At 46.3% G+C, this 27,004-nt stretch overlaps 2 protein-coding genes across 2 annotated transcripts; one reads left to right on the top strand and one right to left on the bottom strand.

The window, feature by feature from the left end:
• Positions 1-3,931: 3,931 nt before the first annotated feature.
• Isca2 (iron-sulfur cluster assembly 2) lies at positions 3,932-5,540 on the bottom strand. Its single transcript, XM_036206188.1, has 4 exons — positions 5,423-5,540; positions 5,122-5,224; positions 4,888-5,003; positions 3,932-4,475 (listed from the first exon to the last, which is right to left on the bottom strand). Exons 1-4 carry the CDS (start codon positions 5,491-5,493, stop codon positions 4,301-4,303), a joined length of 465 nt encoding a protein of 154 aa, XP_036062081.1. The 5' UTR covers positions 5,494-5,540; the 3' UTR covers positions 3,932-4,300.
• Positions 5,541-5,711: 171 nt separating this feature from the next.
• Npc2 (NPC intracellular cholesterol transporter 2) lies at positions 5,712-25,224 on the top strand. The gene is made up of 4 exons (XM_036206561.1): positions 5,712-6,018; positions 12,653-12,760; positions 20,571-20,743; positions 24,499-25,224. The coding sequence occupies exons 1-4, from the start codon at positions 5,937-5,939 to the stop codon at positions 24,583-24,585; spliced, it is 450 nt and encodes a 149-aa protein (XP_036062454.1). The 5' UTR covers positions 5,712-5,936; the 3' UTR covers positions 24,586-25,224.
• The last annotated feature ends 1,780 nt before the right edge of the window (positions 25,225-27,004 follow it).

Genomic DNA, 27,004 nt, shown 5'->3' with positions numbered 1-27,004 from the left:
ACTGAGAGTGTTATTATCTTAGTAATATCTATACACAAGAGCTTCCGTGCAGAGATCCTAAGCAGTTAAGGAATCTGCTCACTTCCCAGGGTTCCCTTCTGTCCTCTACGCTTGTGATAAGCTTGCTTCTTCTGAGAATTTCCTACATGGAAAATATGTTTCTGATTCCAAACTCAATTTCCATGTTCTTTGGCAAATTGTCTTCCTATACCATCTTAATTATTAATTACATACAATTTTTGAATTATTAATTACATACAATTAATTAAATACAAGTTTTGGTTGTTAACAAGCTTTTTTGTTTGGTTTGAGACAATCTTACTATTGGCTGGCAATTTGCTGTATAGACCAAGCTGGCCCTGAACTTATAGAGATCCACTGCCTCTGCCTTGTGAGTGTTTGGATTAAAGATGTGTGCCACTATGCCTGCCTAAAGTTTTTTTTTTTTTTTTTAACTATGTGGGGGGAGGGTTATGCAAATGAGTGCAATGTGACCTTGGAGGCCAGAGAGGGTGTCTGGTCCCCTGGAGGTGGGGGTACAGGAGGTTATGAGCCTCCTGATATGGGTACTAAGAACGGAATTTAGGTCCTTTCTGAAAACAGTAATATTCTTGACCCCTGAACCATCTCTCCAGCTCTTCCCGACAACAAACTTTTAGGAAACCAAGCAGAATATGCATTTGACCAGTAACTCTTCCAGAGTCCACCTGTCTATGGTTTCCCATAGTATGGATAGCTATCTGTTGTGACAGTGGTATGGACTCTCTTTCTTTTTCTTTCTTTCTTTCGTTCTTTCTTTCTTTCTTTCTTTTTTTCTTTCTTTCTTTCCTTTCTTTTTTTTCTCAGAGCTGAGTACCAAACCTAGGGCCTTGTGCTTGCTAGGCAAGTGCTCTACCACTGAGCTAAATCCCCAACCCACATGGATTCTTTTTCTAATACCTGTCTAAACAGTTCTAGACTCCACAGCACTGCACTATAACTGTTTCAAGTTCTGTAGCCCATTTAAGTGTCACGCCTAAGTACCTTAAAAACTATTAGAATTTGTTTTAAAAAGCTTTTTCTCATGTGGAGTGGGGCTCATGGCTTCTGAATACAAGACCGAGTTATCCAAAAGTCTACAGTGCGTGAAGTTCATGCAAAGGGCGCTGGGCTTGAACACCATTAGTGAAGGGCTCTGGTGCTGGGGCTTTGCCAGAGCTTGAAGAAAGAGAGCCTCATTACAGAGCAGAACTCCTTGTCATGTCGAGATCTTTCTTAAGGACAAATGTCGTTTAGGGATTCAATCCTGAGGCCGAGAAGTTAATGTTTCAGATGAGCATTGAGAATGAAGCTGACGATTATCAAGATGCCACAGTGGAACTTGAAGATGGAGAGACAGATAAAGAAATGTCTAGAGAACACAAGACTTTGCTGGGAACAATTGGGAGTTTGCCAGGACAGACTGTGCCAGTTACGAAGACGAAAATGCAAACAGAAACCAACTAAAGCAAAGATGTTCTGAGAGACATGAGATTAAAATAACTCCAGGGTGCCCAGGAGCACAGCATTGTTTGGAGCACAACAGAATCCGGAACTCATCTTGATGGTTTCTGTAGTTGTTGACTTGTAAAGAAATGCAGTTTTGAAAACATGCTGCTCTTGAGACAGATATGTGATGAATGTTATATATCATTTTTCTAGTGGCATTCTTTTGTTTTAAATATTTATTTCTATTTTGTGTACGTGGATGTTTTGCCTGCATGTATGTCTATGTGCCAAGTGTGTGTCTGATGCCAGTGGAGACCAGAAGGAGGCATTAGATCCCCGGGTACTGGAGTTACAGATGGTTGTGAGCTGCCATCTGAGTTCTGGGACTCAAACCCAGGTCCCTTGGAAGGGCAGCAAGTGCTCTTAACCACTGAGCCACCTCTTCAGCCAGCCCCTTTAATGACATTCTTCAAAGTGGAACTTTAGCCCTTCATCTTCAGATATACATGTACACACAGGGCTGCTTTCTAAGGACTTTTTGATTTTATGTATATACACACATAGACACACACACACACACGAGAGAGAGAGAGAGAGAGAGAGAGAGAGAGAGAGAGAGAGAGAGAGCTCTCCACTTACTGACCTGAAATACATTGCTATAAATTAGTGCCATTGTTTAAACTGCCCTTATATTTATATTTTTACTTCATTAATCCTGGAAAGTCAATTTACATACTTTAGAATCAAATGTTATAAGAACTCAGCAAATATAGCTTATCAAGAATAAGCATTAGCTGGGCAGTGGTGGTGCATGCCTTTAATCCCAGCATTTAGGAGGCAGAGGCAGGTGGATCTCTGTGAGTTCAAGGCCAGCCTGGTCTACAGGGTGAGATCCAGCCTGAAGTATTTGAATGTTGAGGTTATTGTCAGTTTATAGTAGATATATTTTGTTTACATAGGCAGTTAGTTGAGTTACTTTTTAAAATTTATTTATTTGTATGAGTGCTCTATGTGCATGTATACCTTTATGCCAGAAGAGGCATCAGATTCCACTACAGATGGTTGTAAGCCACCATGCAGTTGCTGGGAATTGAACTCAAGACCTCCAGAAGAGCAGCCAGTGCTCTTAACCCATGAGCCATCTCTCCAGCCCCCTAATTGGGTTACTTTTTGATGTTCTATATAAAAGCTTTTCTTTTGGCTGGGCAGTGGTGGTGCATGCCTTTAATCCCAATACTTGGGAGGCACGGGCAGGTAGCCCTCTGTGAGTTTGATGCCAGCCTGGTCTACAGAATGAATTCCAGAATGGCCAGGACTATATAGAGAAATCCTGTTTTGGAAAACAGAAAACAAAAAACAGCTTTCCATTCTAATGATCAATAGCTTGCAATGGAAGGTTTAGCAAATAAATAAAAATGTCTAATAGACATACACAAGCATGATACATATTAAAGATTAACACAAAAGTAGTTGTACATCTGAAACCCAAATCTTACTAGTCATCTTGTATTTAACCACTCTCTATTTTTCAAGTAATCCGGATATCAACAGGGGTCTGGCCAAATTTGTTTTTGGGGGGGCTGGGGGTAATCTCTTGTTTTATAAAACCTAGCAGATTCAGGAGGATGAGAATAAAATATATTTTCCCTATAATATTGTAAGTAGAAAATGGCTTCATAGGACACAAGAGTATATCCCTAACACTTTTGAAGAGTGCAATAAAGCTGGACTGGTGACACAGGCCTATTATCCCAACTGATTGGAACACCAAGACTGGAGGATTGACAGTTCAAGGCCTGCCAGAACTACAGAGGAAACTCATGGCCAGCCAGGGAAAGTTTGAGACTCTCTCCAAAGAAAAAGTAAAGCAGCCTAGGAATATAATTCAAGTGCTAGAGCAGTGGTTCTCAGCCTTCCTGATGCTGTGATTCTTTAAGTTTCTCGTTTTGTGTGACCCCCAAACATAAAATTACTTTCTTCCCTACTTCATAACTGTACTTTTGCTATTATGAATCATAATGTAAATATTTGATATGCAGGATATCGGATATGTGACTCCCAACGTGACTGATACGAGAACCACTGTGCTAGAGTGTTTGCCTAGCAGATACAATGACCTAGGTCCCATGGGGTGGGGTGGGGGTGCGAGAACACACACACACACACACACACACACACACACACACACACACACACACCACACAAAAAAAAAAGAAAGAAAAAAGGAAAGAAGAACGAAAAGAAAAAGGAATGAACCAGGCCTGGTAGTGACATGTCTCAAAGGCTGAGGCAGGGAAATGGAGAGTTCAGAACCAGGGCTACCTATAAGACCCTGTTGAAAGAAAGAAGGAAGGAAAGAAGGGTAGATGGAAGGGAGAGAATATTGCATTTGCCTTTCTAATTCATTCTGGTTACTGGTGTTCAAGCTACCCAAACTGTGATCCTGATTGAAAACACAATAAGGAATAGTTTAAGATGATGCTTTATACATAGCTATACACATATATACAAACAATTCTGAAGGTAGAGACGTTAACTCCAAACTTTGGAGTCTTGGAGGTGCTACAGATTATACTGGGTTCCAACCAGTGATTAAAGTTGAGGTAACAGCATTTGGCCTTGGCCTTAACATTGTGCCGGGGAAGGGAAGAGTGTTGTGGCCAAGAGTAAAAGCTTCATGTTCCATAATTAATAGTGGTAAAATAAAATGCTCCTGGATTAAATTAAATAAAGTGAGAATGGGACATGATAAGAAAGAAATCTCCAGAATTCTGTTCCCAGGTTTTTCATACTGGTACAACTGGTGGCAATCCCAAGGTCATCTGTCACTGTGTCAGATTTTGATGGAGAAGGATGACCCACAGGAGCAGCCTTGCTGGGCTTGGGGGTTATTCAACACTTGAAATGAGCTTCGGATGAGTTCTTGGCTGAAGTCCACCTGGGCCCCTTTCACGAAGGCCAAGCTATCACGATCAACCACCACTCTTGCCCCACCCTGTTCAAATACCCTGTAAAGACAAGAGAGAAGCATTAATGACGAATATCACAAACGCCAGGAACCCAACACCCTGAGGCCACAGGTGCTCATCCTGTTCTCCAAGACATGAAATATTGCTTAGGACTTCTTTCAGGTGCTGACTTTACCTGAAGCAAAAAGACTCAATGTGAGGAATAGGAGAAATAGTTAGGGACTTGGCCTGAATCTAGTCTATCCTCTCTCTACCCAATGGACTCTAAGTAAGCCAATGTCCTTATTTTGAAACAAGAGGACAAATCTTTGCTGTATCCTCACAGGATGGGGAGGGTGGTTGGTGTTGAACATCCTTAAACGCTTTTAAGTGTGGAATAAAAGCTTATCTTAAACTGGGGTCACTTATATCCCTCTTATACTGCCTCTAGCGACCCGTCCGTCCTCCTTGCCTGTCGTCGGGGTTAATAACTGTATCCAGTGAAAATTTGTATTGGAATCCGGAGCATCCACCTCCCTCCACTTGCAGCCTGAGGAATTCTGACCCTTCGGTGATTTCCAGAAGCCTCTGAAATGTAGGAAAGGGGATCAAGAACGCCAGGCAAGCGGTGATAAAGGGGTGGATGAAAGGGAACTCTTTTAGGGCCCTCCCGGGCACCGCCGCCGCCCTGCGACCGGCCTCCTACCTGGACGCAGCTGTCCGTGAGGCGGATCTGTCCCTCGCCAGCCTCTGGAATGGAGGACGTCGCTTCCCACCGGGTCCAAAGTCCGGGAGAGGACGCGAGGAGCCTGCGATGTGCAGAAGGAGGATGAGTCCCGGGGCCAAAGTGGCACCCGATGAGCCTCTATGGCTGTCTCGCACCCACACCCGGCGACACCGTCATCGGAACTGCCAAACCTTCACCTCCCCCGTGAACTTTAGTCTCCCATCTATCCTGGAGGCGCAGAACCCAACACCCTTCCTAAGTGACCTCCCACCCTTGGTACCTGCCCCGGCGCCAGGGAATGACCGCCCTGAACGCCGCGGCCGTTAGGGACAAGGACCTGGCGGCTGCCATCTTGCCCCGTAAGCTCCGCCCCTAGCATGGTCCAAATCCCCGCCTTGGCCTCGGTTTCGGGAGGCGGGGAGATGGGGCAGGGGCGGGGTTGCACTGAGTCTCCGCCCCTAAGTGTGCCTATTGGATAATGAGACAAGAGGGCTTTGATTGGCTGAAAGTGCTTCCAATTGCCAACGCGGGGCGGTACCAATAGAGTGGGACGCAGGCAAGGAAGAGCGGGATCTCTGCGGGCCGTGCCTGGGAGCGGAAGAGATGGGCGGAGATAAAGGGCAAGCTGCTGGCCAAGCGCCCCGGAGCCCCGGGCGGGGCGCGGGCGGGCCTTCGCTGGTTACTGGTCGCAAGTGGCCTGACCCGGCTCCTCCCTCGGTCCGCCGTGACAAGTTTATCTTGTGACTGCCGCAGCTGCATTTTCCTTCCTAGATTGCGGAGCCTTCTTATCCACGATGCGTTTCCTGGCCGCCACGATCCTGCTGCTGGCGCTCGTCGCCGCCATCCAGGCCGAGCCCCTGCACTTCAAGGACTGCGGTGAGCCCTGAGCCCACTCGAGGAGACCCGGGGGCTGGATTGGGGCGGGTTCGTAGAACGTGGAAACTCAGCCGCGGACCCAGGGTGGAACGGGACGGGTTCAGTCCGAAGGTATCACCAGCCTTGATGAAACTTAACACCCCTTTCCCCCCCCCCCCATCCCCGCACAACTTTGATTCTCCTTTCAACGCGTGTTTTGAGATGATCGCCACACTAAAAGATGAACCTCTAAAAGTTCGTTGGGTGGACATCAACCAAGCCGGCATGTAGTCGCAGCACTCGACGGGATGAAGACCAGAAGGTTGCGAATTCATGGCTAGCCTGGGCAATGTAATAGGACCATAAAAAAAACAATAGGGTCGACAGCAAGTCTGCATCCAACACAGATTGAGGGGATGGGCAGAGAATTCCTTTTGATTTTCTCCTTGTATCTTCTCCTAGCTTTCCCCTTTGTTCGTTTGAAGATTACTCGGGGGGGGGGGGGGGGGGGGGGGGGAGGAGGGGTATGAAGCAGTCTCACTCAGTTTGGTCAATTAAGCTTTTTTTGTCTTCCTTTCTCTTGCTGACAAGACAGAAATCAGTTCTCATCATTTACAAAGTAGGGTTTCATTTGGGCCAATGAATTTCGTGATTCTTGGTCTGTGTCTCCTATAAAACTCGTATTTCGAGAGATAGGACACCTAACTTCCTCCCAACGCGCCGCGGGACTCTGTTAAAAAAAAAAAAAATACAACAGAGGGTAGAAATCTTGAGTTCATCCAGTCAAGCCTATGCAATTGGGGGTGGGGTGGCAAGTAGAGTTGGAAAGGCGTAGTGATAAGTGAAAGACAGAAACTGATTTTATAAAATACGTGAGCAGGAGGGAAAGAAGCATGGAGATCACAGTGAATCATTGAATTAAAGAGTTATTAGGTCGGGTTGGAGAGATGGCTCAGTGGTTAAGAGTGCCTACTGTACCAGAAGATTAGAGTTCAATTCCCAGCATCCACATCGGGTAGCTCAGAACTGCCTATAACTCCAAATCCAGGGAGTCCAATGCCTCTGGTACCAGCACTCAGAGGCACAGGCACACACTCAGATAACCCTAATTGAGGCTGTGGGGTGGGGTAGGTTAAGTTAGCCTTCCTAAAGTCACACCATTGAATGGGGAACCGAGTTAAGTATGCTTCTTTGTAGCCAGTATCCAGACAATACTCAATAACAACTCAATAAATACTTAACTGGAAAAGTAAATGAGGGAATTAGTACTTTTTCTAAGATGTTATCAAACCTCCTGTTCAGGCAAAAGCAAAGGTGTGCGTGTGGAACTGGATTGATTAATAAGGCCCGCTGCCTGGTAGTACCTCACAGATGCCATTTCACTAAACTAGGAGACTAGCTGAAAGTGGCCTTTTCCCCTGTTAAACTTCTTACATTCTTATTCTATTTTTAATATGTGTGTGTTCATGTGTACCCAAGCATGTGGCAGCCAGAGTACAGCCCCTCAGGTATCATCATCAGGAACACCATCTACTTCTTTAGAGACATGGCCACCCACTTCTTTCGAGCCAGTGGCTCTCACTGGCCTGGGGCTCACCAATTAGTCTAGAATGGCTAGACAGGGAGCTCTGTGGTCCTCCATGTGTGAGCTGCCATGCGGGCCTTGTTTGTTTGTTTGTTTGTTTGTTTGTTTGTTTGAGATAGGGTTTCTCTGTAGCTCTGGCTGTCCTGCAACTCGCCCTGCAGACCAGGCTGCCTCTGCTTCCCAAGTGCTGGGATTAAAGGCGTGTACCTCCTCTACGTGGCATTTTCTGTGTATTCTGGAAATTGAACTCAGGTCTTCTGCTTGCAAGACAAGCACTTTATCCACAGAGATATTCCCTTCCACCTGTCCTTTGGCAGCCTTAGGACCAACACTTGGATGAAGGCACTGTACTAATTTTATTAACTCATCCTTCAACATCTGTTTCACAGGAAGGAAACCAGAGCACATAGACTGCCGTGTCTAAAATCCTACAGCGAAGCAAGAGGTTGATTGATAAGTCTCTGAGCCATTTTGGCCTTCAGTATTTTTTTTTATTGTATTTATTTGTTTTATGTATGGGAGTGCTCTATCTGTACATTTTTATTTCAGAAGAGGGCATCAGATCCCACTAGAGATGGTTGTGAACCTCCACGTGGTTGCTGGGAATTGAACTCAGGACCTCTGGAAGAGCAGTCAGTGCTCTTAACCCCTGAACCATCTCACCAGTGCCTGTTGTAGTTGGTTTCTGTTTGTTTGAAACAGCTTTGTAGACCAGCCTGAACTCACCAAGATCTGCCTGCCTCTACATTAAGAAATGCTGGGATCAGCCGAGCGGTGGTGGCGCACGCCTTTAATCCCCGCACTCGAGAGGCAGAGCCAAGTGGATCTCTGTGAGTTTGGGGCCAGCCTGGGCTACAGAGCAAGATCCAGGACAGGTACCAAACAACACAGAGAAACCTGTCTCGAGAAAAAAAAAAAATAGAAAAGAAAGAAATGCTGGGATCTAAGTCATGTTCCTCCATGCCTACTTTCTCTTCTTCTTCTCCTTCTTTTTTTAAAGGACAGATACCTACCTCTGGGAAGAACTTGTTTTTCGCATTTTATTTATTTGTGTGTATGTATGTAGGTGGACCCACACATGCACAGCACACATGTAAAGGTCAGAAGACAACGCATAGGAATCGTATCTCCTCTTCCTCTGCGTGCGTTCCAGGAATTGAACTCAGGTTGTCAGCCTTGGTAGCAGGTACTTTTACTCTCAGACATAAAGAACTTAAAAGAAAGAGGGGTTCCCATGACAGATTTTTTAAATTAGAAAATACAAGGTAAAAATTTTAGCACCCGATGAAAAGATTTTGCATTCCACTTTGCGCCTACCTTCTCCTGGGGTGGAATTAACTCAAGTGAGACCTAGAAGCTAGCTTATGCAATATTTGCAGTGGGAACTGAGGGGTTTGTTCTATTGACATTTGAAATCCCGGAACCTCTTGTCAGGGGATGGGGTGGGGGGAAAAAAACCACACAAAAGAACTGTAAGTACCCTTTACTGTGTTTGATCCTGTGAAGTCACATGACCCAACTTTGAAGAGGCGGGTAGAGCTGGACACTGAAGCCTTGCCACAGGAGCATCATATTTTCAACTTTATTTTTCCTGACCGCCCATCATGGGATGCAGTGAGAGGGCGCCAAGAGCGTGGACACTGTGTGAGCAAGCTGGGAGATAGGGACTGCAAAGTGTCACTTACAGACCCCAAGGGGACTAGCTCATCGATCGGGTATGATGATAGAGGGAATTTCAAGGGAGCCTTCCAAGCCGAGGGCGAGCCCAGGTAGAGAAAGTCAAGCGCATTCGCTTTGTCATTTCATGTTCTCCGTGACCAGTTCTAAGCTAACGTGGAAACTACATGGCAGGCCATGTAGCCACAACTTGTGACCAGAGTCCATACTGTTGGCTGTAAACGTTACTGTTGTCCGTGAAGTGTGTTTAAGGTGAGAAGCTTAGCTTTCATGCCAGAGGAGGCCTTGCTTCCCCCACCCAGGAGCAGCTGTTTCAGTTCCTGGACCGAATCCAGAAATAATGGTGGTTACAGTCAATGATTTTAGTGGTACGGCTTGCTCCAGATCTGAGGCCGTGTGGGCTCACTACCCTCAGGGCAGCCCCAGGTGGTATCTTGCCTTGAGGCTGTGCAGTAAGAAGTTTAGCTGGTGAGACTCCAAACCCAGGTGACAGGCCTAAGTCTGCCCCTCAGTTCCAGTAGCTGAAAAGTACTGTCCCCCTGCCTGTCACAGGCACTCCTGTGCTCATTCTCTCCCATCCTGCCGTCCAGTGGCGGCGGCTTGAATTACCTTCGCGTTTTTGACCCTTTTTTGTTTGTTTGTTTTGTTTTTTGTTTTTTTGAGACAGGTTTCTCTGTGCAGTTTTGCACCCTTCCTGGAACTCACTCTATAGACCAGGCTGGCCTCGAACTCACAGAGTTCCACCTGCCTCTGCCTCCTGAGTGCTGGGATTAAAGGCGTGCGCCACCACCGCCCGGCCTGACCATTATTTTTTTTAAACATAAGTAGTATTTACAAGTATATTATTTCCAGCAACTGTGCAGCCCTTAGCCGAGTAATTTCCCTGGAGAGGAAAAGAAATCTAGGGTGGAGTACTCGTAACTGGTAACTGGTACTGTTTCAGGGAGAAGGAGTATGTAGAATAAAAGCCTGGGCCCTGGCCACCCCTCTGAGGTATGGCTCAGTGGCTCAGGGTACTCTGTTGCTCTTCCAGAGGATTCAGGTTCAGTTCCTGGCACCCTCTTGGTGGCTCACAACCATCCATAACTCCAGTTCCAGGGGATCCAATGTCCTCTTCTATCCTTCATGGGTACCTATGTGTAGGCAACACATTCACACACAGAAAATAAAAAACCTAGCCAGGTGGTGGTGGTGGTGGTGGCGCGGCACGCGCCTTTAGTCTCGGCACTTGGGAGGCAGAGGCAGGCAGATCTCTTGAGTTAGAGGCTAGCCTGGTCTACAGAGTGAGTTCCAGGACAGCCAAAGCTACACAGATAAGCCGTGCCTCCAAATAATCAAATGGACCTTTTAAAAAATTTTTTTTAAAAAAGCAAGTAATATTGAAAAGCCTAGAAAGGACATTATTCAGTGTGGCCATGTTCCAAAGAACATACAAAGGAACCACTCATCGATCTTCAGGGTACTCATAAGAGGTTCATATTGAAATGGAGGTCAGGAGATATGAATAATAAGGTAGTTGGCTCCGGTCTGTCCTGCAAGGTGGTCTGACAAGTTGTCAGAACCGTGAAATCTCTTCCTAGGGAAGCAGGTCTCTTATCTGGCTGGCACCAACGTGTCACACTGCCCCTGGTCCAAGCCACTGGGGTCCATTGTTTGAGTGGTCTGATAGATTTCTTTCAAATACATTCTCTTCTGCTAGAAGGGTTACTGTACCTGTTAATGTAGCTGGTCTTGCTTCTATCTTGACTGGGTGAATCAGCCCTGCTTGGGACCTAAGTTTATTTTTTCTTTGTTTGAAACAAGGCTGGCCTCAAACTGTGCGCTTCCCGCCTTAGCTGGCCAAGCACTGCATGTACTGACCAACCTGGTCCCTGCCGGGCCCTGAGTGTCTGTTGAAGCTATAAGGGTCTTGACCTCTGGCTTGCTCCTCCTCTGCTTGCTTCTGGGAAAAGTCAAGGTTGATGACTTAGGATTGGAGATCGAGCCTGTTAGAGCCAGAGTACTTCATGACTGTGAGTGATCCTCTTAGATCCTGCCCCGGAAAATGTGACCGACAGGAAAGCAGAAGTACTATGGAGAACTTCAGCTTTAAGGGACGGTCCTCCCGCTCTTGAGGGAACTGTTTCCTCTTTTAGGACCAACCCTCTATTGAGGATTGAGACAGTGGTTAAATTCTATAAGCCACTCACTCATAAGACAGTGGGTTTTAGGTACCACTGATTTAAAAAACCAAGTTTGGCCAACTAACCCAGACCACTAATATAACTGTCTATTTCTTTTTTGTTTGTTTGTTTTTGTTTTGAGACAGGGTTTCTTCTTGTAGCCTTGACTATCCCAGAACTCAATCTGTAGACCAGGCTGGCCTCACACTCAGAGATCTGCCTGCCCCTGACCTTCACAAATGCACTGTGGCACATATGCATGTACACATACAATAAATGAATTTTTTTAAAAAAGGAATTTAAGACAAGATATGAAGATCCCTGAGTCCGGTCCCCAAGTACCCCCACAAAAAAGACAAGGGGGAGAAAGGAAAAGCAAGACAAGAATCTAGGAGCTTTTAGAATTTTTGTGTATTTGTTGTTTATTTTTTACTTTTTTGTTTTTTTGTTGTTTTTGTTTGTTTGTTTGGTTGGTTTTTTTTTGAGACAGTTTCTCTGTGTAGCCCTGGCTTTCCTGGAACTCAGAAAGATCCATCTGCCTCTGCCTCCCAAATGCCGGGATTAAAGGTGTGTGCCACCATGCCTGACTTTTTTTTAATACAGTGTTGTGTGAACATGGTCTCACTATATTTCTTAATTAGATAAATTAGTGTTCTCTTTGCCAAGAAATCAACTGGCTTCTCATTCAGTTTATAGGATCGATTTTAGCAGTACCAAGATTCTTGACTTTTGCTTTATTGTGTGTGTGTGTGTGTGTGTGTGTGAGAGAGAGAGAGAGAGAGAGAGAGAGAGAGAGAGAGAGAGAGTGTGTGAGAGAGAGAGAGGTGCGTATATGATGTACATGCACATGTGGAGATGAGAGGAAGTCTCAGATGTGGGTCCTTGCCTCTGCCTTGTTTGAAATAGGGTTTCTTCGCCACTAAGCTGGCTGCATCCCACGGGCTAGCTGGCTAGAAAGCTTACAGGGTTACCTTTCTCTACCTCCATGCCTCTGTAAGAACACTGGGGTTGTAAATGCACACGGCCACACCCAGCTTTATGCAGGTTCTGAGGATGCAAACTCAGGCCCTCATGCTGTGCAGCAAGTGCTTTGTTTACCTTTTGAGGCTTCTCCCCAACCCCAAACTCTTGCCAGTCAGAGGAAAATCAAGTACACTGAGAGAGGAGAGGCGCTGTCAGCCTCAGTGATATATCTTCCCTCCTATTCAAATTCACTTTTCTTTTTTTGCAGGCTCTACGGTGGGAGTTACAAAGGAAGTGAATGTGAGTCCATGTCCCAACCAGCCCTGTGAGCTACAGAAAGGCCAGTCTTACAGCGTCAATGTCACCTTCATTAGCAGTGAGTAAATGTGACTTTACCTCCAATTCATGCCGAACCATAATAGAAATGGGAGGCGTTGAAATGAGCATGAGAATGCAGAGGACCATGGCTTGGCTGCCAAGAATTTGTCAGCCTCCTCTCTGACCTGCACAAAGCTAGAATTCACTGTTTTGCTGGACAGGACAGAATCTGGGTCCATAACTCTCCATTACTTGTCCCATTCTGAAAAACCTGGAGGATGGATTGATCAAAGGGAGCACATTTAACTTACAGTTCTGGCTAGAAGTAGGGAGGAGGGAAAAAACACGGAGTAGTTTCACAACGTATAGAAAGGATGTCGTAAAAGCTGGGAGCTGTGCCGACTTAGCTGTGAGTCAGAACTGGGAGAGAGTCTCTCTGAAGCCAGGGTAGCAGTCTGCTGTCTCCCAGCAGGAAACCCCAGGGCCACAACTGTGTCTTGAGACACCCTTTCTCATCCTGGGCTCCTGCTGTGTCCAGTGCAGCTCTGGAGACCTGACCGAGACAGCGACAGCGAGAAAGGACAGACAGACATCCTAACATCCTGCATAGTGTTCTTTCAAGCCAGGCTGCAGGGGAAGAATCATGAGCCCAGGAGCAGCCTCATATTATAGGAAATCCCAGGCTTGCCACAGCCACATGGAGAGACCTCATCTCAGTGGTTCTCACCCTTCCTTAACGCTGCGACCCTTTAATACAGTTCCTCATGTTGTGGTGACCCCACCACCACCTTGCAATTATTTTTGGCTGGGCAGTGGTGGCGCATGCATGTAATCCCAGCACTCGGGAGGAAGAGGCATCTGGATCTCTGTGAGTTCGAGGCCAGCCTGGTCTACAGAGCGAGTTCCAGGAAAGGCACAAAACTACACAGAGAAACCCTGTCTCTAAAAACCAAAAAAAAAAAAAATTATTTTTGTTGCTGTTTCATTACAGTAATTTTGCTACTGTTATGAATTGTAATAGCTGATATTCAGGATGTCTGATATGCAACCCCTGTGAAAGGGTGGTTTGATCCACAAAAGGCCTTATCTCAAAAGGGAAGAGAGGGCGTGTGTGAAATGGCTCTGTGGGTAAGGCACTTGTCACCAAGCTGGATACTTAAGTTCAGTCTCTAGAACCCACATGGTCAAAGGAGAGAACTAATTCCTACAAATGCATTGTTCCACACTACACACACACACATACACACACACACACACACACACACACACACACACTTTAAAGGCAGAGGTTGTGCACCAGGTAGAGATGGCTCAGTAGTTAAGAGAGATCGCTGCTCTTGAAGAAGACCTAAGTTGGATTCCCAGCACCCACATGGCAGCTCACAACCACCTGGAACCCCAGCTCCAGGCCATCCAGTGCCCCTCGCCAGGCTTGCACAGGCAGCCACACATATGTGCACGTACACACACATAAACATAAATGAAAATAAAATTTTTAAACGTTTAAAGAATCTAGACAAGTATAAAATGCTTCTTCTGGACAGAGCAGCGGTCTTCAGCGCTTCCTTTGTTTACTCTCCCATGAACTATCTAGAACTCAGAGTTCTCAGCACTGCTTGCTTCAAAGCTCAGAGAATGAGCTCTCTGCTTTCTTTCTTAATCCTCCCTATCCCCTCTCTCTGCTTGTTTGTTAAAAAAATAAATAAATAAAGAGGCCGGGGAGACGAGATGGCTCAGTTGCGTAAGAGCACTTATCGCACAAACATGAGGACCTGAATTCACATCCCAGCACCCACATAAAATGCTGGGTGTGGCTGTACACGTGCCTATAAGTCCCTTGCTATGAGTCCAGAGGCTGGAGGATGGTAGGGAGTGGGGGCCCTTGCTGGCCACCAGCCTAGCTCCAGTTTAGTGAGTGTCTTAGGGTTTCTTTTGCTGAAACGAAACACATGACCAAAAAGCAAGTTGGGGAGGAAAGGGTTTATTCAGCTTACCCTTCCACATCACTGTTTATTATTGATGGAAGTCAGGACAGGAACTCAAACAGGGCAGGAACCTGGAGTCAGGAGCTGATGCAGAGGCCTTGGAGGGGTGCTGCTCACTGGCTTGCTCCCCATGCCTTGTTCAGCCTGCTTTCTTATAGAATCCAGGACCAGCAGCCCAGGGATGGCACCACCCACAGTAGGCTGGGTCCTCCCCCATCAATCACTAAGAAATGCCCTACATCTGGATCTTACGGAGACATTTTCTCAACTGAGGTTCTCCCGCTTTCAGATGACTCTAGTGTGTGTGTATCAAGTTGACAGAAGACAGCCAGCACAGTGAGAGACTTTATCTCGGTGATTTATCTTTGAGAATCAGAGAGTAAAAGGGCAGAACTCAGGGTGTCCCCCTCTGGTCTCCTGCATATGCTCCTGTGGATACACACATGGCATTGTAAGTGAAAGCCATGCCCACCCTATACACACACACACACACACACACACACACACACACACACACACACAGAGCCTTGTAAGTGAAAGCCGTGTCCACTCCACACAGAAAGAAGGAAACAGCCACGTGTAGTAGCTGATGCCTATAGTCACAACACTATAGAGCAAGAGAATTCAAAGCTAGCCTGGACTAAATAGCAATATCCTTCTGTGGGTCCGAAGCCAGCCTGGTCTGTAGAGTGAGTTCAAGGATAGCCAGAAAAAAAATTTGTCTTTCTGTTTTTCAAAGACAGGGTCTCACGTGTAGCCTTAATTGGCCTGGAACTCACTATATAGACCAGGCCAGCCTTAAACTAACAGAGATCCCGTACCTCTTCCTCCCTAGTGCTGGGATTAAAGGCAGGAGCCACCATGCCCAATTAAAATTTTTTTTTTTAAATTGAGGGCTAGAGAGATAGCTCAGTCAGTAACATGCTTGCCATACAAACGCAGAGACCTCAGATGGATCTTCAGAAGCCGTGTAAAATGCCGGGAACGGTTGTCCTGGCAACAGGCTCATAGCCCCAGCAATGGGAAGGTGGAAACAGGTAATCCCCAAGGCTCACTTGCGGCCAACCTGGCCAAATCAGTAAGTTCTGGGCCAGTAGGAAGCCGGTCTCAAAAAACAAGGCGCAAGGCATCTTGAGGCAACCTCAGGCGTGTGTTCACACACAGACACTCGCACATGTTCTTACACAAAAAGTTTAAGGACCGCTTTCTGTGTGCTGCAGGCCGCGGGAATATATCATAAGAACTCAGCTGGTTATGGCAAAGCCACTACCTGAAGGGATCAATGAATACCTCCAGAGGAAGCCAAATTCCAAGGAGGTTTTGGTGTTACTTGGCTCGTTATATATCAGCTGTCTTCTGTTATGACAATCGTGTATGCCTTCATAGTTTTCCCAATTGACTTTTCCCTAAGAAGGGCTAACTGTGTGGACTGATCGCTCGCTGGACATACACATTCAAGGTATTTGGAGAACAGCCTCAGGAAAGGCTTCCTCTGGAATCAGATATCTCCCTTAGCCACTTTCAAGGACTAACAGTGATAACAGCCCACATGAAAGTCTCCTGATTTAAGGTAAATTCCACAAAGGGATACCGCCTAGATCAGGTGGACATTAAGTAATAGCTTTGCACAATTCAGCTTGGACCCTCCTTTCTTACAGCCTTACTAACTTTATAGACCTTTAACTCCTTACCTAACCACTTCTAGGAATATTTAACCTGTGCACTAACAGCTATACTCAGCCAGAACCCCAATTCAAGCCTCCCTGTAATTATCATTGGCAGCATCCGGCCAGGTCCATCCCCAGATGCAGGAAAGTACCTCATCAGAGATACCTCTGTACTCTCTAAGAACAGACTTAAGCATCCAGGCCACCTGTTTGAGAAGGCTTGGCGGATGTGCCAATTAAGCTTAACTTCCTCCTTTCCCAAATCTTACCTCCAGTTCCAGATCTCCCTTTAACTATCACCAGAGGCATTTAGCTGTACACAGGTTGCCTAGCAACTGAGCACACTTTCTCCCACCCTGCAGAAAAACGGCAGATAGCTACAGGAAAAAAGAAGGCAGTTTTATTTTCTCCCATTGACCTAGCAACCTATAGATTTTTAACATTTTCTACCATCACATTTAAGATTATAGTTGAGCACATAAGATCCCTCTTCTTTGATATTACTCATATTTAGTCTTTAGTTAATTCATTAGTCATTTCCCTTTTGGGTTGCAAATGATAATTAACAATTACTGCCCCTCTGTGTGATTCTTATCTCCCCTCCATTTGACCCTGGAAGCCTGACAATCACTGCCTGAGGAAACTCTTACCTGCCTTTATGACCACACAGGAATTCAGGCCAGGTGACCTGGGTGGAGGAGAGGATTGTGATTGTTTGGGTATATAACTGTAAAGCTAGAGACGGATGATGAATTAAAGTGAATGGACTGACGAGCTCGGTGTGCTGAGATTCTATTTCCCAAAAATAGTCCTCACCGTTAGTAGTTCTCTCTCCTGAGCCCCTGGGATGTATAATATTAAGGCTGGTCCCGCTAATATTATACCGGAGCTGAGGAAGCATGGCTGGAGGCTGTCAGAGGCTGTCGTTTCTCTGACAGCATGTCTTAGAAAGGGTCTCCTATCCGGGTGCACAGGATTTAATCCCAGCACTCAGGAGGCAGAGGCTAGAGGATCTACAGAGGCCAGCCTGCTCTACACAGTGAGTTCCAGGATAGCCAGAGCTAGGTAAAGAAACCCTATCTTAAAAAAAAAAAAAAAAAAGTAAAAGTTTCCTAAGGAGCCCCAACCACTGCAGAAGCTCCCCCAACTACTCCCCAAGCAGGGAACCGAACTCAGGGCCTTGGGCTTGCTAGACAAGCGCTCTACCACAGAGCTAAATCCCAACCCGAAGCTCTCTTTTCTAGTTCTGAGTTTCAGTACAATTGAAGGGCCATTTTGAGCAAGAGAGAACACTCACCCAAACACCAAGCACTCTGGGTCTTTGTAATTATCACTACACCATGGTGGAGGAGGTTGGTACAGCCATGACTACAGGGCCACATAAAGTGTCTGGAAGTGTTGTGGAACCAAAGAGCTGTGAGAAGAGAGTATCCTGAAAGAGCAGGTCCCACTCACCCATGAGACAGGTCTTCGTTGATATCGAAGAAGACACCGCAGTGCATCCCCTCTGAGGCTGCAGTGAGTGACATCATGATGGGCAGGGAGAAAAAGAGGAGCTTTGTTTTGTCACCTTTAACAACCATGACTGCAGATAAGAACCCCATTCAGAACCCCACCCTGTAAAGTAAGAATAACCCCGTGGAAGCAAGAAATAGCTAGCGCTTCATCCAGCCGAAGAAGGCAGAGCGGTTCTGGGAACTTGGGTGGTGGTCTGAGGTGGTGTTAGTGGTAATGACAGTTTAGGTACAGAGGAAACTTTAGTGGTCATGGTGGCTCCAGTGGTGGCAGTATATATATATATGATGGCTGTGGGGAGAGCTATAGTGGATTTGCTAGTCATGGAAGCCATTTTGGAGGTGGTGGACGTTGTGGTGATTTTGGCAATTACCACAATCTGTCTTCAAATGTGGGATCAACGACAGGGGGTGGGGGGGTGACTTTGGAGGCAGCAGCTCTAGCTCCTGGAGTGGTAAATGTACTTAGCTAAACCTTTACAAAACCCAGCTGATGATGCTGGTTCCACAGTAGCGATCTGTGGCAGAAGGTTCTAGTTACTGCCAGCAAACAAAGCTTAGCAGGAGAGGAGAAGCCGAGGAAGTGATGGGGAAGCCACAGGCTACAACAGTTGGGAGCTCAGAGAGTACAGTGGCAGGCAGGGCCCGCTCCCAAGATGACATGGTTCAGACATTTCTCGTGTTTCTGGACTGTGTCTGTGACTAATTGTGGAACAGGTTATTTTCATTTCTGTCCTATGGAAAGTGTTCCTGTGATGGGGGTTTGTGGGGTGGTTTTTTGGTTTTTGTTTTGTTGTTTTGTTGTTGTTCTGTTTTGTGATTGTTTTTTTGTCTTTGGTTTTTAGTTTTTACTTTTAGATTTATGCATATAAGGTTTTTGCCAGCATATATGTACGTGCACATGTGCAAGCCTGGTGTTCACAGAAGTCAGGAGAGCGTGTTGGATCTCCTAGAGTTGGAGTTATGGATGGTGGTAATCTACCATGTAGGTGCTGAGAATCGAACCTGGGTCATCCAGAAGAGTAACTAGTGTTCTTACCTGACAGACTTACTCTCCAGTACCCTCTGCCCCCGTGAAGGGTTAAAGATTTATTTATTTATTATGTATACAGTGCTCTGTCTGCATGTGTCCCTGCAGGCCAGAAGAGGGCGCTAGATCTCATTACAGGTGGTTGTGAACAGCCATGTGTTTGCTGGGAATTGAACTCAGGACCTCTGGAAGAGCAGTCGGTGCTCTTAACCACTGAGCCATCTCGCCAGTCCCCATGAAGGGTTTTTAATGTACACTTTTCTTCAGCTGTTTTGTTTATCATGAAAAGTAATAGTTTGATCAAGATGCTGACTAATTTGTTTTAAAAAAATAAAATTAAGGGGCTGGAGAGATGGATCAGCAGTTAAGAGCACTGGCTGCTCTTGCAGAGGACCCAGGTTCAGTTCCCAGCACCCACACGGCAGCTCACAACTGTCTATAACTCCAGTTTCAGGGGATCTGGCATCTTCATTTAGATGTTAATGCAGGCAAAATCAATGCACATGAAAATAAAAATAAATTAATTTTAAAAAGTAAAATTAAGAGCTCATGAGATGACTTACAGCTAAAGGTGCCTGTTGCCAAACCTTACAGCCTGGAGTTGAGCCCAGAATCCACACAGTGGAAGGAGAAAGCTGACTCCTGAGTGTTGTCCTCTGACCTCTACACCTATGCTGTAACATGTTCACACCCTTCCCCCACTCACTACATGGATTTTAGGCTTTTTAAAAAATTGTTATTTAAAAATTAAAAGAATGAAATACAGCCAGTGCCCTGGATCTCCAGAATACCACAACAGCGTATAACATTACTGGAGGTCTTGGGGTACAGGTCTGGGCCCTGGCAGCCTGACAGGGGAGGCCCAGCCTCGTCCTTGATACTCTAATTAAAAAGACGGTTAAGAGTGAAGTACGGAGAAAGGGAACTCGCTGGATGTGGTCACTGTGGGAAGAGGAACTGATCAAGAGGCTTCGAGCTCTTCGTGGTTGCTAACAGGTCGAGGTGGGTGAGGTTCAGATAGAAGGCAAGAGGTATGCGTTCCTGGTCAAGGTGTGATACATCGTTAGCTCAGCCCTGACCTGTCTCAAGTTATCAGAGCCCTGTGACCTTCTGGCATGGCAAATTCCTTCTTTTGCGAGAATTCCAGGGGGCGTTCCAATTCCTTGGGGTGGGGCACGTTGTCTCAACAGCCTGTAGTCAGAGGGATGAGCACAGTGGCCTCTTTAGAATCTCTTCACTCCTGCCTGAGAAACTGTAATAACTAGTTGCCCTAATCTGATAATAATTTTATCCCTCCTCCTTTCTGTGTAGAGGCTAGAGGGGACCAAGGAATGACGGTCTCTTTTAATGGTACACAGTACCTAAAAGATTACCTGTCACTGCCCAGCTAGCCTGTGACATTTAAAACACGCAGTGCACACTGACAGAGGTCAGCAGTCCTGGTAGATAAGGTTATTTGTCCAGGTAGCCTGATTCCCTTGATGGGGAGCATGCTCCTCCCACCTTGTACACCAGGGCTAGGTGCCACAGGTGACCCACAAAGATGGAGATGCCAGAAGAAAGAGACTCTGATCTGCTGCGGCAGCCATCCAGCCTTTGAGAATATTTGATGACTTGCCTTAGAATTTGCAGGTCCACAATCCTTCACCGGTCTTGCACTCTGTCTTCCTAGGCACTCAGTCTGAGAACAGCTCCGCCTCAGTATACGGCATCCTGGCAGGGCTTCCAGTCTTCTTCCCTATTCCTGAACCTGACGGCTGTAAGTGTGGGATCAGCTGCCCCATCCAGAAAGACAAGGTCTACAACTACCTGAATAAACTGCCAGTGAAGAATGAATACCCCTCTGTAAGTGACGCTGACCTTGTTGGAACAGAGGCCCTGGGGCTGGGTCAGACATCAGAGGCTGGGAGTAAGAAGCAGGGACTGGGCCAAAGGGCCTGTCATTTCTGGAAAAGGGACCCGAGAATGCCCTTTTTGTGGACTGAATCCCCAGGAGCTCCCTGTGGAGTGGTGTTATTATTTCTGGCTTGTAAGTGAAGAACTGTAAGCCTCTGATGTTATGTACTACAGACCGAGTTCAAGTTTGCTCTACCAGGAAGTCCTAGTGGTTAGATTTAGAGGCAGGGCTTCCAAGTCCAAAGCCTGTGCAGGGTTAAACAATTTTAGCCAGCTAGCAAATAGTAAAAGGTCTAAGTTTTCTTGACAGCATCTTCAGGGTCCTGGATTCTCCATGCTCTTGACGAAAGAGCGGGAGCCCTTAGCGCCACAGTAGCATTTCCTTGGAGTGATTGATGTTCCGTCTGCCCACAGTCCTGCCATACCTACTTCCTGTCCCGCAGGCAGTGCTGGGGTGGTCTCCCCCTCAGGTAGGAATCTTGAGAAAAGTGGACTACGGAATGCAATTGCTCTTTTCCCATAAGTAAAGAGCTACTTCGTTGTTTTATTCTGGAATTGTTCGTTTGTGTTGAGGCAAACAACTGCCTCAGCCTCCCAAGGGCTGCCATTACAGGCCTGTGTCACCGTCTCGGCAGGAGTTTTGTCTTTGTTTTTGTTTTTTTAGGAAGCCACGTAGAATCCATGTGCAATCTTTTCTAGAAAAGCGTAACAAGTAACAGACATTCTAAGAAAGCTACCAGCAGTCTGTGTTTAAGGCAGTAGTTTTCGACATGTGGGTCTTGACCCCTTTGGGGTTAAACAGCCCATTCACAGGGGTCGCCTAAGACCACTGGAAAACACAGTATTTACATTACAGTTCACAACAGTAGCAAAATTGCAGTTATGAAGTAGCAATGAAAAGAATTTTATGGTTGGAGGGGTCACCACAACACGAGGAACTGTATTAAAGTGTCACAGCATTAGGAAGGGTGAGAACCCCTGGTTTAAGGATTGTTGGAGACAGTAAAGATTTGTAGATGGCTAGCTAGTTCATAGTCCAGTTAACAGGCAGAACCTGACCCCCAGTAGGTACTTTGCATTTCGTTTGAAAAACAGCTTAAGCTGTTAGTTTATACAAGTTAAATAGTAGCATATGCAAGTCCTGAAAACAAAGTCAGGTTCTCAGGATTGTGCATGGTACTGTTCCTTGAGCCTTACACTGTGAAGACACTCGCAGTGCCAAACAGTGGTGGTACTAATGACGGGCAGAATGTCTACTTTTCTGCAGGCCGAAGTAGTCACCGGTAGAGAGGAATCGAGATAAAGATGGAGGAAGTAATTGCTTTTCCCCCATAAATAACTAACTACTTTATTAGAATTAGAAGTGGGTGGCCAGAGAGATAGCTCAGTAGTTAAGGAGTACTTGCTGCTCTTCTAAGTACCCAAGTCCATTCCCAGCTGCTGTGTGACCCTGCTCATGGCTCCAGTTCCGGTGAAGCTGAAGAGGCCTGAGGGACCCAAGAATGCCCTTTTTGTGGACCGAATCCCCAACGCCCTCTTCTGGTCTCCTAGGGCACTGCATGCACATGGTGCTCAACACTTGGAAGGCGTAGGCAGGGTTGCTATGGGTTGAAGGCCAGCCTAGACTATCTAGTGATGTAGCTCAGGCTGGCCTCAAACTCTTGGTCCTCCATTTCTGCCTCCTGAGCGCTGAGGTTCCAAGTGCACACTACTGACTTTAATCTTAGATCACAGGCATGTTCCAGAGTTCCAGGCTGCCTGGGATGCAGAAGTGAGACTGCGTCTCAGGAAACCAACAGTCACAACCACACAGCTCATGGTTGGAATGGAGCGAGCCACAGTCGCGGTCTCAGATGAGATCTATACTCCGAAATCAGCTTAGGATAAGAGCTGTGCCTGCTCATGTGCACTCCGGGCAGTTGAAAAGCTCAGGCAGCATTGACATGCCTGGGCTATACAGTTCAGAGTTCCAGGCCCGTCTGGGAGAGGAGAGGAGGCCAATGGGGTGGGGGCGGGGAGGGCAGTTCAGGGAAGTTAACTTAAACTCCGTTGCTACACAATGTGGTTGTCCTTTAAATTATCCAATTACACATGCCTTTGGACCAGTGGTTCTCAACCTTCCTAATGCTGCGACCCTTTTAATACAGTTCCTCATGTTGTAGTGACTCCCAACCATCAAATTATTTTCATTGCTACTTCATAACTGTCATTTTGCTGTCACAACGTAAATATCCATTTTCCAGTGGTCATAGATGACCCCTGTGAAAGGGTTGCTTGACCCTCCACCCCAAAGGTCACAACTCACAGGCTGAGCACCATGGCTTTGGACCATCCTTTGTGCTTTGGCATTTTTTATTTCTAGCTAACAAGAAAGTCTCTTTACACTGAAGAATCTAAGAGCTTTTATTTTCTGTTTTCACAGTTCAGGGGGAAAAGCCTATGGAAGTTTGTCAAATAAGTGAGAAGCTATTTAAATTTTGTTGTTGTTGTTTGCTTTGTTTTTGTGTTTTAGAGACAGGGTTTCTCTGTGTAGCTTTGGAGCCTGTCCTGGATCTCACTCTATAGACCAGGCTGGCCTCGAACTCACAGAGATCCGCCTGCCTCTGCCTCCCGAGTGCTGGGATTAAAAGCGTGTGCCACCACTGCCACCACCGTCTGGCTTAAATGTAAAACTATTTTTTTAAACTATTATTTTTGAAGGCTCTGTTTACATGCCTGTGATCTAAGATTAAAGTCAGTAGTGTGCACTTGGAACCTCAGCGCTCAGGAGGCAGAAACGGAGGACCAAGAGTTTGAGGCCAGCCTGAGCTAGCTAGCTACATAGCCAAGTCCTAGGTCAGCTAAAGCTGTGTAATAAAAACTCTGTTTTGACAAATGGAGGGCGGGAAGAAAATAGGAAAGAAGAGAAGGGTTTTAGAACTACATTTGATAGCCAGGTCTGGTGGTCCACCTAAAATCCCAGGATTCAGGGGGCTGAAGTCAGGGGATTACTACAAATTTAGGGCTACTACATAGTAAGTTCAAAGCTAATCTGGGTTACCTATGAAGACTATATCTTTAAAAAAGAAGAAGAAAGGGGCTGAAGAGATGGCTCAGTGGTGAAAATCACAAGTTCAATTCCCACCACCCACATGGCAGCTCACAACTGTCTGTAACTCCAGTTCCAGGGGATCCAACACCCTTACACAGACATACATGCAGGCAAAACATCAGTGCACATAAAATTAAAAATAAAGACATTATTTTTATTAAAAAGAGAAAAAGAAAACTTAAAGGAGGAGCTAGAGAGATGGTTCAGTGGTTAAGAGCACTAGCTGCCCCTGCAGAGGACCCGGGGTTCGATTCCCAGCACCAAGAAGCAGCTCACAACCATCTGTGAGTCCGGTACCAGGAATACAAGTAATGTACATGCATACATTCCGGCAACCGTTCATACACATAAAATACAATTTAGAAAATAATTTAAACAGAAAGAAGAGGAGAGAGGGAAGAAATGTTACCCTTGAGAAATTACATTGACAGACCGGACTGGGTTAGATAACACCATTGCTATAACTTGGTTTACTCTTCAGAGTTAAGGCCAACGATAGTAGCCATATCCTAACCGGGCTTCATGATGATATGACTTAAAAAGAAAGAATTCGGATTGATGGTGATAAATCGGGTCCCGGATTCATTTTTCCCACTTCCTTTTCTTGTTCCAGATAAAGCTCGTGGTGAAATGGGAACTTCTGGATGACAAAAAGCAAAAGCTCTTCTGCTGGGAGATCCCGGTGGCCATCAAAGGCTAAACTCTGACACGCTGAGTCTGTGTGGGGTGAGAGGCCGTGGCTGCAGGCAGGGGAAGACGCAGAAGAGAAATCAGACCTGAAATTGAACCAGTGCCAAGATGAACAGAATTTCAAGACTGCTGTTTGATGCCTCTGACCTCCAAAAACGTGTCTGCGACCCTCCTCTTGAGAGCTCGAGTTCTCGCCCCTCGATGGCCTTTGTTGAGGCCTCAGAAGGGAGCGGGAGACTGGAGTGACATAGAGTAGTCTCCACTGCTGTTTGCTGTTGGATTAAAGTCAGTAGGGATGGGAGGAGGTTGCTTAGGGATGTCAGCTAACTTGACCCAGGGGTATGGATCCACTGTGAAGGATGGCCTCCAAGAGACTCCCCTCTAGCTGGGGGTGTTACCTCTACAGGTTCCTGGTCTCTTAAGTGCGTGCCTCCTGAGTCCCGTGCACCTGGCCAGTCAGTCTCCTGAGTCTCCATAGTGCCCTCAGCCCCGATTCTTCAGCAATAGTGACCAAACTCTCCAGTGTCCAAACACTGGCTGAGAGGTGTTCTGCAGCAGAAACTGAGCTCTGATTAGCTGCTTCTCTGTGGTCAGCTCTTGGTTCTTGTTCTTTAGAAGTCTTCATTAAAGATGATGCTTGGTTGCAGGGGCTTGGTTTGTCTTGGTTTTTAAACAGTATCAACTTGTACCCTATCTCTGCGCTGGAGATTGAGCCTTCTGATAAATACTAACTTGCCGTTCTTGCTTTTGTGTTCAGGCTGTGGTCACCGGCTTCTTCCAGACAGGTCCACAGCAGGTAGGCAGCCAGTAGATAGAAACCGCCCTTTTCCTCATTCTCTCTATCCCCAGGAAGACCTTATCTGTAGAAAGCGACATTATTGTTCTGCTTCGCTGCACACAATCTTACACCACCAAGCATGCTTGAAGCCGCAAACACTACCTAGCGAAAAGCGATACCTAAAGAGGAGCAGAGGAGCATGGTGACAGGGACATCCTCTGCCCTAATAGGGAAGCCCAGAAATGGAAAGGTAAAATGGGGAGGTGGCAGCTTGAGGAGGCAGGCAGGAGGGTTGTGAGCTTCAAGCCAGTCTGAGCAGCACACTGAGATCCTGTTCAAATAAATAAACAGGCCTACCTCACAAGAGGCAAGAGGGTCATAAGCTCCAGACAAGCCTGAACTGTGTATTTACCCATCATCCACCTCTGCCCCCACACTCCCCCCCTCAAAAAACATCCAGGCTTAGTGGTTCACACCCATAATCTCAGCACTAAAAGGCAGAGGCAGGAGGATCGCTGCAAGTTTTTAGACCAACCCCATCTACATAATAAGTTCAAGGCCAGCCTGGGCTGAATGAGACCCAATATCAAAGAGATAGAGAAAAAACATCAGGTAATAGTTCATTGATTAAATCTTTTTTTGATTGTTTGTTTTGTTTTTTGAGACAGGGTTTCTCTGTAGTTTTGCGCCTTTCCTGGAACTCTCTTTGTAGACCAGGCTGGCCTTGAACTCACAGAGACCTGCCTCTGCCTCCCAGCCCATTGATTAAATCTTGACGTGACCAGTCTGGTCGTGAGTCTCTGTTTGCTGTATGGAATCCATGTACTCTTTTAATTTTTGAGACAAAGTCTGGTGTAGCTCAGGCTGGCCTTGAACTTGCAGTGTATCAGAGAACCCTGACTTCCTGATCTTCCTGCTTCTGCCTCCTAAGTGCTGGGATGCAGATGTGCACCCCCATACATAGAATCAGAACAGCCCTTGGTTTTCCTCACCTGTGAGTTTTCCAGGCAAGCCACCAGGGGGCAGCAGTGGGTGAGTAATGAAGGTATTAACGCAAGTGGTTACTGTACTATCTGATGTATTTTGTGTATCCTTTCACACTGAGCCCACCCACCCTGTCCTCCCATGTAGATGTTATGTGAGTCAGAATCATGTGAACTTCCAAAGCAGCTACCTGCTGAGGTCATTACTTCCAACTGCCTGTAGTTAAATTTTTGCCTCTGCCGATTAATGAGCTATGAATGTGAGCTTTGAATGATTTCATTTTTCTGTGCTTCAGCTTGTTTTTCCTAGTTCATTGACCAGGGACAGTGCTAGGGCGGTGGGTATGGAGGGAACTGAGACATATGAACACTAATACGAGTAAGGGCATGCGTCGATACTGTCCATGTGAGCCACTGTGCTAGCCTGCTTTTTGTCCTGATAGAGGAAAATCGGGAGGTTCAGTCTGATGGGTGGTAGTGTGTCTCCTCAGAAAAAGAAAGCTATCCTCTTTGGGGAGGACTTGCTGAGGGGACAGGGGAAAGAGAAATGTAGTTCTGTGTTTGCTGACTCCCCTATTCCCAAAATATTCCTGCCTTTTTAGCCCCATAGACGCTAACAGCTCCCAACCCTGAATTTCATACTCCTCTGCCCTCGTGTGAAAACAGTT

Source organism: Onychomys torridus, chromosome 14 (genome assembly GCF_903995425.1).
Source record: "Onychomys torridus chromosome 14, mOncTor1.1, whole genome shotgun sequence".
In the NCBI taxonomy this organism is placed as follows: Eukaryota; Metazoa; Chordata; class Mammalia; order Rodentia; family Cricetidae; genus Onychomys; species Onychomys torridus.
This window is presented reverse-complemented; position numbering and strand designations above follow the sequence as displayed.

Excerpts from the sequence above, each read along its gene's own strand:
- Isca2 (XM_036206188.1), bottom strand. The coding sequence starts at position 5,493 with ATGGCAGCCGCCAGGTCCTTGTCCCTAACGGCCGCGGCGTTCAGGGCG. Across the intron at positions 5,004-5,121 it reads TCACGGACAGCTGCGTCCAG|AGGCTTCTGGAAATCACCGA; the intron begins GTAGGAGGCCGG and ends CCTACATTTCAG. Across the intron at positions 4,476-4,887 it reads GTTATTAACCCCGACGACAG|GGTATTTGAACAGGGTGGGG; the intron begins GCAAGGAGGACG and ends TTGTCTTTACAG.
- Npc2 (XM_036206561.1), top strand. The coding sequence starts at position 5,937 with ATGCGTTTCCTGGCCGCCACGATCCTGCTGCTGGCGCTCGTCGCCGCC. Across the intron at positions 6,019-12,652 it reads CCTGCACTTCAAGGACTGCG|GCTCTACGGTGGGAGTTACA; the intron begins GTGAGCCCTGAG and ends CTTTTTTTGCAG. Across the intron at positions 20,744-24,498 it reads TGAAGAATGAATACCCCTCT|ATAAAGCTCGTGGTGAAATG; the intron begins GTAAGTGACGCT and ends TTCTTGTTCCAG.